General features: G+C 44.6%; 1 protein-coding gene across 2 annotated transcripts in view; it reads left to right on the forward strand.

The window, feature by feature from the left end:
• The first annotated feature begins 213 nt into the window (after positions 1-213).
• Positions 214-11,365, forward strand: part of EBF3 (EBF transcription factor 3) — a 116,056-nt gene continuing 104,904 nt past the window's right edge. For both annotated transcript variants that reach the window (XM_024751552.1, XM_024751553.1), the window contains exons 1-3: positions 214-242; positions 2,571-2,644; positions 4,255-4,323. In XM_024751552.1, the coding sequence (XP_024607320.1) occupies positions 231-242; positions 2,571-2,644; positions 4,255-4,323 (155 nt within the window). In that variant the 5' untranslated portion in view covers positions 214-230. The remainder of the gene's footprint in view (positions 243-2,570; positions 2,645-4,254; positions 4,324-11,365) is intronic.

The raw sequence follows: 11,365 nt of genomic DNA on the forward strand, positions 1-11,365 counted from the left end.
TTGAGGTTCTTAATTAAGAAAAGAAAAAATTTAAATGAGAAGTGATTGGGGTTCTTTCCTGCCTTTGAAAGGGCATGCCTAACTTTTGCTGCATCATGGAGGTGGCAGTCCCGGGTTACCGACTTCCTGTGCCCCCGTGTGCCCTTGCTAAAATCCTGATGAGAATCTGTCCCTGTTTCTTCGCAGGAGTCAGAACGGAGCAGGATCTGTATGTTCGCCTCATAGATTCAATGACCAAACAGGTGAGAAAGTTTAAGCCTCGACACTAGTTTTCAGTGCTCAGCTGGGGCTGCCCTGGGGTTTCAGAGACTAGGGGACTGACAAATGGATCTGGTGTATTTGTTTTTCATTTAGTTTCCTCGACACGCTAATGAGAACTCCATATTTATTGGAATAAATGGAGTGATTGGTAAAATAGTTTATGTTGTCATTAGAACAGGACATAGATGCTTTATTAAATGGCTTGTGATTGAAATCAAATTCTGTCTTAATTAATTATGGTAATTAATATTTGACAAAATTCTCAGGGTCTCCCCCCTTGTAAAATTTTAAACGTTTCTCTCTCTGCTTGGAATCATTTCATTGATTTTTTTTTTTTTCTATAACAAAGACAACTAACTCCTTTCCAGAGCCCATTGGGTTGGACTTGATTAGCTCATTTTTTCCCTCCTCTCCAGTGTGATGGTCTAGTAACACGAGACGTTTATTTGGATTTAAAAGTTAAATGTGTTGGGGTGAAAAGTCACCTTGTTCTCCTCTAGTCCATCTTCACCTCTCAGCCCCCCATCTCCATAATTCAAACTCCGAGCTCCAGGGGTCACCCAATCCCGTCCATTGCTCTGGGGGTAGCTTCTCCTCCCTTTCCACCCTCTGTCATACCTTGTAAATAACATAATTACCAGCAGTTCCTTATTAAATTATTTAACCTGTCTTGGTCAACTTTTCCGATGATAACTATTGGCTATCAGTCGTGTGATTAAGTGCAGAAAAGTGCTTCACTGCTTTTTGACATTGTGCAGTCTCTGGCTGGTTTTGTGTTGGGTGCTACGTTGTTGTTTAGTTGTTTTAAGGATTTTCCCCCCATTTTCTTCAAGTAGTGTTGGGGGAGGGGCAAATCCCACGCCTAAGTGAAATCCACTGTGCACAGATTGATTTAAAATATACTTCCAAACTGAGCTTCACGCTTAGAAATGAAAGTAGTGTCTTCAGTTTTGATGCTAACTTGAAGAATTGTGAGCGAAGTAAAAAGGAACTCTTTCTGCTTCTTGAAACCCAGCACGCATGCTTCCCACTCTCTGCACGGCAATTGGTTTTCGGATTTTACTTCCCCTTTAAAAAGTTTGTCCTTACCTAGGCAACAAGCGTGTTAGATTTTAATGTCTGCAGTGGTAAAACACTATGGTTTTCTCTTAGAGTAAAACAGATCTGACAGGTAAACTACGGTCTTTCTGACAAAGACGGAGGCGGCGTGCCCTTCGGTAATTATTTCACTGGGATTCAGGGAAGCCTCTGGAACTCGGGAGGCGCGTTGACAGGGTGCTTTTATTTCCTTTGTATATAAGGGCTAAATGTTTTCGGAAATCGCTGTAGTCTAACGAAGAGGTTGATGCAGGCAGCGCTGTTTCTGCATAGAGAAGGAGGAGGTTTCCGTTTTAAGTACACTTTTATTGTTCATTTTTCCCTGTACCTTTACAGTATAAACGGGGCTGAGAATAAAGGCATTTAATCTCCTCTCACTGACGGAGATGGGGGGGGTGGGGAAGGAAAGAAATAGCCCAGTAACTGATCAAAGAGTCAATGGCGCTGAACCGACAGTTTATGGATTTCTGTTTGTGCTACAAAATAAAAAATAAATCAAATATAAATACGGGGATCCATCCGAGGACAAGCAGCGTTCTCAGAAGTGCTGGTGCCCGCCGCGGCCACGCGCCCTGAGCCCCAGGCGGCCCGTTGGCTTGGGGTGACACCCATCACTTCTGTGGTTCCGAGAGGGTCGGGAAGGAGGCAGTGGGAGAGGGGCTCGAGGGAACCCTTCCCTCTGCCCAGAGGGCGGCCCCGGGCTTTCCCGAGAAAGGGCTTTGTCCGCCTGGAAGTGGAGGAAAGTGTCAGAAGTGCCCGAGGAGGTTGGAAGTAATTTCCAGATAATTTTCGGGGGGGGAGGGCGGGAACTGGAGAGGAGACTCCCCTCCCCGTTCCGTGGAATTTTCTGCGGGGGAACTTGCGGCTCCCGGCCCCCGCCCCTCCCCCTCCCCCAGTGGCCTTTTCCCTTTTTTTTTTTCTTTCTTTTTTGGCGAGGCCGGCGGTGGGGCAGGCGCGGGCGGCCCCCCGGCCCGGGTTCCCGGCTGCGGAGCCGGGCTGAGCGCGGTCGTGTGCGCACCTAGGGCCTCGCACCATCTGGCGGAGCCTCTGCTCAAAACCCACCAGAGCGTGTGCGCAGACACTGCCTTTTTACCCGAGAAAAATCATTGTTAGCAGTTTCAAAATAAACACCAGATTGGCCATTAGCACTTTCTTCCCAAATAACAGCCGCGGGCGCCGCGTAACCCCGCCTCTGCTTGTCCCCCGCGCAGGCCATCGTCTACGAGGGCCAGGACAAGAACCCGGAGATGTGCCGCGTGCTGCTGACCCACGAGATCATGTGCAGGTGAGCGGCGGGCGCGGGCGGACGGCGGCGGGGGCGCGGGCGGCCTCGGCGCCAGCTGCGTCTACAAAGGACGCCGCGTCCAGGCGCCATCACCCCGCCCAACTTCGGGAAGGGCATCGATTGAAATGTAATCGGCCCGCGGCCGCACGCCGGCCACCGAGGAGCCCGGTCTCATTTCCCCCCAAGTGATGACGATCAACGCGACCGGCTGCTCAGCAGAGCGGATTAATATGTTGGCCGTGTCGCTGCTGTGTAGTCAAAAAGGAAAGCAGGTCCTGGGTGATGCATCTGTCCGCGATGCCGGCGGAATCATTTTACTACTTGCCTCTCAAGCACTCGCATCCTGAGATACACAATTGTCTGTTATTGATAAAAAGGAAACTCTTTTAACTTATTATGGAGCTCGTGTATGTGAGAATTGGATTGTGATTCTGTCAGGTAACCTCTTCCCCAGAGCAGCGATGCATCGTTCATATTGTTAGATAGCTTGTACGTTACTTGAGATCTCTGTCAGAAGAGCAATTTCCCACCTGTTTTTTTTTTCTAACTACCACAAGAGTTTCACCCCTACATGGCAAATAAAAATGCATCATTGACTTTGTATGTGCGGCATGTGAAGTATAGTTGCAAGGGCTAATAAGGACCTGCTTTGCAGGCTTGCAGGCTACAGTTGCAGGCCGCAGACTCCGAGGGGCATACTTTGCCTGGCTGCGATGCCTATTGCCTAAATGCCATTTCTGAGCAGACATATTGTTACAGCACTAATATACAAAAGCTGACTTTTTCTCATATCAGGTAATAAATATAAATTACAACCAATAAAGTGGAATTTCTTTATTATCCACTTCTGCATGTACTGCAATTAACATAGAAAGCGCACAGATGTGATTTAAGCTCTAAGTGGAAGACTGTAGACTTTCTTTAATCACTTTAGCTGTCAGCTTTAAAAGGCTTTATATACTTTGCCTACCATATGGTGTTAATTTAGCTAATTTAGACATGTAACCATTATACAAGTATGCTTTTTTAAAATGCAAGAAGCATAACATTTTTGTTTCATTTCTGCTTTAATTAAAGTTTCAATAACGGAGTTAAGGTGGGCTTAAAGAAGGAACAATAGAAGTTTCTGATAGATTGATGCATGCTTTTGTGGTTATAATTAATAAATGCCCCAAAGAAATATTGGTTGAAGGTGGCATCTTGCATCTTTTCCAGAAATAACAGCTTGACAATTAGAGGTAAACAAAAGCTGAAGCTGTGAAAAGTTATTCCCAAGCCTCCTGCTTCCCCTTCTCCTCAGTTCATTGCAAAGACAAACACCGACAACGTTTTCCATATTTTAGTATCACAATTTATATAGTAGCTCCGTTACCCTCCTAGTATTAACAGATCTGCTCAACTCTGCTCCTTCCGGTAGAAAGTTACATCCCAAGTTGAGCCGCAGAGCACGTGAATGCGCTGGGTTTAAACGTGCCAACCGCTTTGGTAGGATAACTTATTTTCATGACTCCGACCGCTTTTACTGTCAGACTTCAAAAAAAAGAAAATTACAAGCTGGGCATGAAAGGATGAAAGGTGTGTTAAAACCACTGTTTACTATTACTCCACAGCCGGTGCTGTGATAAGAAAAGCTGTGGCAATAGAAACGAAACACCCTCAGACCCTGTGATCATTGACAGGTAAGGATGACTTCGTTATTTTTCAAAACAAAACCGCAGCCGCAACCAAACCCGTGGCCTGGCTTGGGTTCCAGTTGCTTCTTGTTTTTGAGTCTGGTGTTGAGCTCATCTCGTGCCTCGCACCATTTGTTGTCGGCGTGTGTTATCATGCACAGGTGGGTTGACTTGGAAACCTGGTGGCTCGCTCTGTGGGGATTCGGTAATTGCTTGCGAGTTGTCAAGGGAAGCAGTTTCATCTGCCACTGCTCTCACTGAGGAGCACTTTATGCCTAGAGACTTTCTGGCTTTAAACCCAGAGATATGTCCTAAAATGCTTTTTGCTAATTTGTTAACAAGTATTTCATTTTTGCATTATTTTTATCTCGGATGATAGCCGAAGTCAAGACTTGGGTGGTGTTCCTGTTGTAATTGTTGCCCAGTGTTAGAATGAATTTAATCTGCTCTCAATTAGTTGCAAAATGTCTCCTAATTTTTTTCCAATTGTGGCTGTCGTTTTATGTCAAGTAGCAAATATGTAACCAACAAACCAAAGTTGTTATAATTGAAACTAATTACACCTGCTGGTTACATTTTCCAACATTAATTTCCATAACTAGATTAGCTGTATGCATTCTTTACATTTGCTGCTCTTCATCTTGCTATTTATCATCTTCCTTGGGCAACGTGGCATCCTTTTAAGATCCTAATCATTAGTCCTAATAGCGTGAACGTGCATTTGGCATTGCTTTAGGGGAAACAACAAAAACACCACCACCCTCCTCTCCCAGCACTCACCCACACCGCTGGGGTTTCAGTGACCTGGGGGACAGGAGGATTTCTTTCTTCCCCACAATGGGTAACAGCAAAAGGCCCAGTGTGTGATTGACTGCAGAATTTGAAATTGGTACCCAAGTTGAATAAATGTTAGATGTGTACATATGACACCAGTTTTGTGAAGCAGAGGTTCAGACTGTTTTGAAGAGGGGTTGAATTTCAGCAGCTTTCATTACAAAGTTATCTTTTGATCATGAACTTTGCTGTCCAGTGTCTGAAAAATTAAACCCGGAAAACTCTATGAGTTAAGCCTGAAGAAATATGCGCCACCAGTGGAGAGCAATGCTAATGTTTAACTAGCTGGAATAGCTGTTTGCTTAGTGGAGAATGTTCGGTATCTGACAGAAGGGACAGCTCTCTTATTAGTAATCAAATAGGGTTGACCAGTTGTGGCCGTCACTCAGGCAATTGAGAACAAGTTCAACACTGTATAGGACTCGAACTACAAAAATCAATATAATTATATTTGTCTTTAGTGTTGTGGCCGTGGAAATTATACGGCCTTGGAGTGTTGTCTTGTAACTGAATTTATTTTTTTGAACGGCTAAAAGTGTTTGAGCAGCTATTGGAATCTTGTCTGACTGTGAGATGCTTGAAAAGGCAGTGCACGTGTGCTCCTAATACGGGATGGTAAAGTGTTTCATCTTTTGAGTGGTCTTCAATTTGTGCTATTTATACATTTAAAAAGATGACTTGTTTTTAAATCGTGAGGGTTTTTAGCATGGCACAAGTAATGAAGTAGCCGTGTTGAGTCAACTAACGTTTTAGATGCGCTGTGTTACCTTCAGAATCACTTTTGGTTTGTGTGACATTCAATCAGTTACTGACTGTTGATACTGAATAACTTTTAGTACTGTTATTTCATCACATGATGGGAAACATCTTCCTTAGATATGCAGAAATGTACTCTTCAGTTCTTGTCTGAGTGAATGTTCTCTTATGTTTGGTTAATTAAAATATGTGCTGAGACGACTGATACCTCTCTAACCCAAGAGAAATATGTGATCATTTGATATTCTAGAAGCATGAGAGGAGGTGAAAAATGTAAAAACATTTGGTTAATGGGTTTACCAAGTTTATTTGAATAAGGAGGATTGCAGCTCCATTTACGCTAGGCATAAATGCTTTGGAGGTCTTAATTATTGATGAAAAATCTGCTCTGCTTCTAAATTCAAAGATATGACAATTTTATAGGAATTTTAATCACCTTCCATGCTAGGGATTTTAAGGTAAGGATAGCTTTATGTGATGACAAATAGAATGTACATTTTTAGCATTCTTAAGAGAGCTGTCACTTATCATGACAAATACTATTTGCGTTTTGTTGCTTGATGTAAATCTTTGTGAAATGACTGCAGTAGTATTGGCACAATCTCCAGTTTAAGGCATGTTTCTGGGGGAAAAAATGAAGAGTTTAGTGTTCACTAGGGCAAGTTGTGTTAATCAGAGAAAGAAAAATACCGATAGGAGGGGAATATCTTCAGTGATGGAGTCTTTCGCAGCTGAGATGTGTTTCAGTTTCATAATGATAATCATTTCTGTGGCGTGTGTGTTGCCTCCTAAAATTAGTTGCTTACGTTGAGTTTCTAGCCCGTGTTTCCTCTTGAGTATTGCAGAATAAAACATCCCATCAAATCGGTGAGTTGGTCTACGGGTCCCCATCAGCAATGTCATCACTTGGTTAGTTGGCTTAAAAAAGAATTATATACAATGTGCTTTGCCGGCTCCTTGTGGCCTTTGGATACATTTAGCAGGTTCTGACCAGATAAGGCATATTTGTCCTGAGGATATAAACCAATAATTCCAAGCTGAATTGAGATCAATGGGCCCACATTTGTTCTAACCCACACCGAGCCTCTTCTGGCACGCTGAGACTGCTTTTCTGTGTTATGAGAGCAGAGCGGTAGGCTCCCTGCTCTGGCAGGGAAATCGCATTCTATAGACTCCGATGCCTTAAGTCAATTAATTACACAATTCAGTTTAGTTATCTTTCAGAAGCATTAAATACTCACGAACAGCATGGAAGACCCCTCTGTAAAAAAGAGGGGGGAAAAGTGAGAATATTTTGCATTACAAAACCGTTATAATTTACGGTGAAGGTTTCACTTACGTTAACTGTTTTCTTCTTGATGAAACAGTGCCTTTTTTATAGCTTCACAAATATAATTATTCTGTGGCATATTTAGAATAATATAACTAACGGGGTAAAGGAGAAACATAGCACTGTAAAGGAAAAATCGTGGTCGGTAAAGGGATGCTGCAGAAACAAGCATCTATGGTAGATGGTGGTGAGATGCGGAGAGCCAGATGCAGGGAGGGGGAAGGCGTGTGTGTGTGTGTGTGTGTGTGTGTGCTTGCACACCACCGCACACCCCACATGTATGTACACCCATGCACACACCCACATACATGTATATATGTGTACACCCTCATGCATGCATACCCATGTTTATGTATATATGTGTGTGTACACACACACACACACACACACACACACACACACACACATGAATTTTTAGGGTATTGCTGAAAAGGACGGGAGTATCATTTTCCTCATGGAATAATGTTTTCTGGGAAAACACAAAAGCAGATGGTCTTCATTAGGAACACCCATTGTCCACATATCCCAACTATGAACAGATAAATCTCTCCTGTTTCACCCGTACATTCCAAGGGCTGTAAATGATTACAGGATGTTGGTGTAGCTGCTAAACCAAAGCCACACTCTGCCTCTCGCCCACCTCCCTTGCCATCCTGGTGTTTCCCGGGCCTCGGGAAGTGCCCAGGAGGGTCCACGTTCTTACCTCCCCTTCCGTGCTGGCCCTCAGTGGACCAGAGGTGCAGGTCCAACTGTTGCAAAGTGGAAAGGCCGGTCGGGGAGGTGGCAGGAGCCGGGTGGTGTGACCGTCCAGAGGGGCCGGGTCACACACTGTGTGCTCCGGGCCGTGCCGGGGGCGTGCTCGGCAGGGCGGTTCCAGATGGCCCCGCCTCAGGCGCCCTACTTGCTGGCATCTCTGTGGCAGGCAGTGCCCCCTCCCCAGTAAATCTGGCGTGGGTCTATAGAGTTTGGGAGACTTATCATTCCAAGTCTGTCCTACTTTCCTGTCTGGAAGCCAGACATCTGTTTATCCCATTTTCTTTCATACAGAGTTTGGAATAGCTTTAGTTTGGGGGGGAGGAGGGAGTTTTGTCATATTTAACAGCTGTTACAAAATTTCAACCCTGTGGGCTCTGAAAATACTTTTCAGCTGACCTCAGATTTTTTATACATAATTGACATTGGGTTGTAGAAAAATATTATTGACTTAACCTCTCATTGTCTGCGATTTCACATGGTCTTGAGTCAGAAGAGCTAACTGTCCACAGTTTTAACTCCCCCTCCATCCACCAGCCCTCCAGAGCCTTCCTTTGATTCATTTACGAGTTTTAAGTTTACACCTTTAAAGTGATTGCAGAACGGTAGCCGAAGGCCGATTGGAGATTTTCTTTTTCTTTCTTTCTCTCTCTCTCTCTCTCTCTTTTTTTTTTTAGCCAACAGTGTTTCCTTTCACTTCCTGTCACAAAGGTCAAAGAGAGCCGACCTTTGCTGGCAGTCCTCCTCACTGAATTATTCATGGCATTGACTTTTTGTCAGCACACACAGTTGTGCTCTGGGACATTTTATTCATTTACCTCATTTAAAGCGCCTTTCTGCACCTGTTCAAGTATTAATATCATGTAATTTGGGCCTAATGCCGATTTTGCTGAACACTCATTATATTTTTTATTAGCTATATTTCCAAACGATTATGTATGATTATTACCAAGCCTTACAAACAGCACCGGGTTATTCCCTAGCCCCTTACATCTTCTTGTCAGGTTGTTTTCAGAAGCGGGGAGGATAAACATTTGACCAGTCCCAATGTTTTTATTCCTTCTCCCTCTCCAAGCAGAGAACTTCAGGCTCCCTCCCTCATGGCTTTGCACGAGCGTGATTAAATCCAACTCCGAGGGAGCTGTACAAATGCCAGCATTTATAAGGTCAACGCTTTTGTTAAAAATGCTATGTAAATGAGGATCTGCAAAAAGGGACATTAAATAAAATGAAATTCATTGTCTTCTTTAATGTCATTTACATTTTGGCTAAGCCCCGGCCTGTCAGGGAGGATTTTAAAAATAATTTTAATTACACATCATTTAGGGATCCAAGGTTTTCTCTTCAGTAGCATTTGGATAACCTGCACAACGGAGACTGTTTATTAACTTCTTAAACGACAACTTGTCATTTCATCTGCATAACGCAATGAAAGCAGTATAGTTTGGTGTTAATTTCTCCTTCTCGGCTTTCTGAAAGAGGTGAATATAATTACCAGCCAACAGGCCTGGGATCCCCGAGTCTTACTCTGGGTGTTGGCTGTGTGTTTGAGACGCTCTTTGCTTCAGGATCTGTTTTAATACATCGGGGCTTCAGCGAAGGGAAAATATTAGCTAGAAATTTGGCAATGTGAAAGCACACTTTGGATGAATGGACATGGCTACAAAGAATCTGATTTTGCCTGGCACTGGCCCCATTTGGCTTCTCCGTGCTCAGGTGTGAATGGCTGTTTTATTCCCTGGCACGCCAGCGGAGAGAGGCAAAAAGTTCAGCCTACTCATTCATCCTTTAAACATTTTTTTCCCCATAAACTTCTGAAAATAAACAGAAAAGGAAGAGCCGCATTATTGAGCCACAATGACGTGCTTTCATTTCAAGGGGGAGACACCAGAAACAGTCCCCACTTTGTTTGTATATTTTCTCCCTGGAAGCCCCGGGATTAGAGAGTTGACATCACACACGCTAAGTCTGAGGCTGCCCGCCACTGCACCCCGTGCAGTCGCCGGTCACGGCCGCACAGAGCCACCGTCAGGCCCAGCGCCTGCATCTCTGGTCTAGGCCCGGGAGGCCTGCAGAGATTTACGGCCGCCTGGCCCGGCTGAGGACTCCACGGCCAGGCCCGTCGAAGGACGGGTTTTAGAACCAGCCGCACACCCATCATGACTTCCGGAACGCTCGGAAACAGCTCTGATGCTCGTCCGCCCGTGCAAGGGAGAAGCCTCCTCGGAGCTGCCGTGCACGGGAGCCCGGGAGCAGTATGCCGCTGGGTAGGCACATGCAGGGGGGTGAGGGGAGGGGCCGAACGCAGGGCTGTCAGAAGCTATAGTCCGGGAGGTATGTTGACGCAAGCCATCCCGCGCCTCTGCGGCAGCCTTATCAGGTGAAAAGCAAAGATATTGCCAGTGCCTGTAATTGTGTTAGGATGGCTTGGATGAATTGGATTACCTTATGGAAAGCCGTCCAAACTCTGGGTTCTGTTACGCATGCTTACAGGAAGCAAATAATTACTCTCTGTGCACCAGAAGATAATTGGGGCTGGCCAGAGGCCTTCTCGAGCCGCCGAAGAGCGGGAGAAGCTGGCCTCGTCAGAGCACTTGGAGGCACACCAGGAGGACGGGGACCCTGGCTGCAGAGCGGTGGTGCACGTGGACGGTGTCATTTTCGGTTATTTTCAAAGATGGTGAATAATTTATCAGAATTCAAACTAACGGTGGCAACGGGAGTACCGTTGCAGGAGATAAAAATCCCCAGCTCTAATGATGGAAATTGTCGTTGCAGACAGGAAGTGATTGACAGGTCGGGGTACAGGAAGTGAAAACTCAAGGAGCTTAACCTGTACTTGGCAAAGCTTCTGGAGCTCACACTCGGGGAAAATGAAAACCATTCACTCCGTCAGCTTTGCCAGAACACAAGCTCCTCTTGTTTGTTTATCTTCAGAGCAAATCTCCCAAAAATGTTTGTGGTCAAAACTCTATATAGTGAGACATTATGCTGGTATTATTAATGCTTTAAAATAAAAATATGGCTGTAATTTAGAAAAATAAGCAGAGGAATTTTATGTGTTCTGGGTTTTCTTGGTTGTATTTTATAAGCTTCTTAGACTTGGGGGTAACTAGCGTTCATTAGATTGTAGAAGCTTGAGAAAACCGTTTTCAGAACTGTTGCTTCAGAGAGGTCAGTGATATCTGCCAACATAATAAATGCTATGAAGTTGCAAACAATTCCATGAAGAATATAAGCTTCTTAGACTTGGGGGTAACTAGCGTTCATTAGATTGTAGAAGCTTGAGAAAACCGTTTTCAGAACTGTTGCTTCAGAGAGGTCAGTGATATCTGCCAACATAATAAATGCTATGAAGTTGCAAAAAATTCCATG

Source organism: Neophocaena asiaeorientalis, unplaced genomic scaffold (genome assembly GCF_003031525.2).
Source record: "Neophocaena asiaeorientalis asiaeorientalis breed wild unplaced genomic scaffold, Neophocaena_asiaeorientalis_V1.1 scaffold108, whole genome shotgun sequence".
In the NCBI taxonomy this organism is placed as follows: Eukaryota; Metazoa; Chordata; class Mammalia; order Artiodactyla; family Phocoenidae; genus Neophocaena; species Neophocaena asiaeorientalis.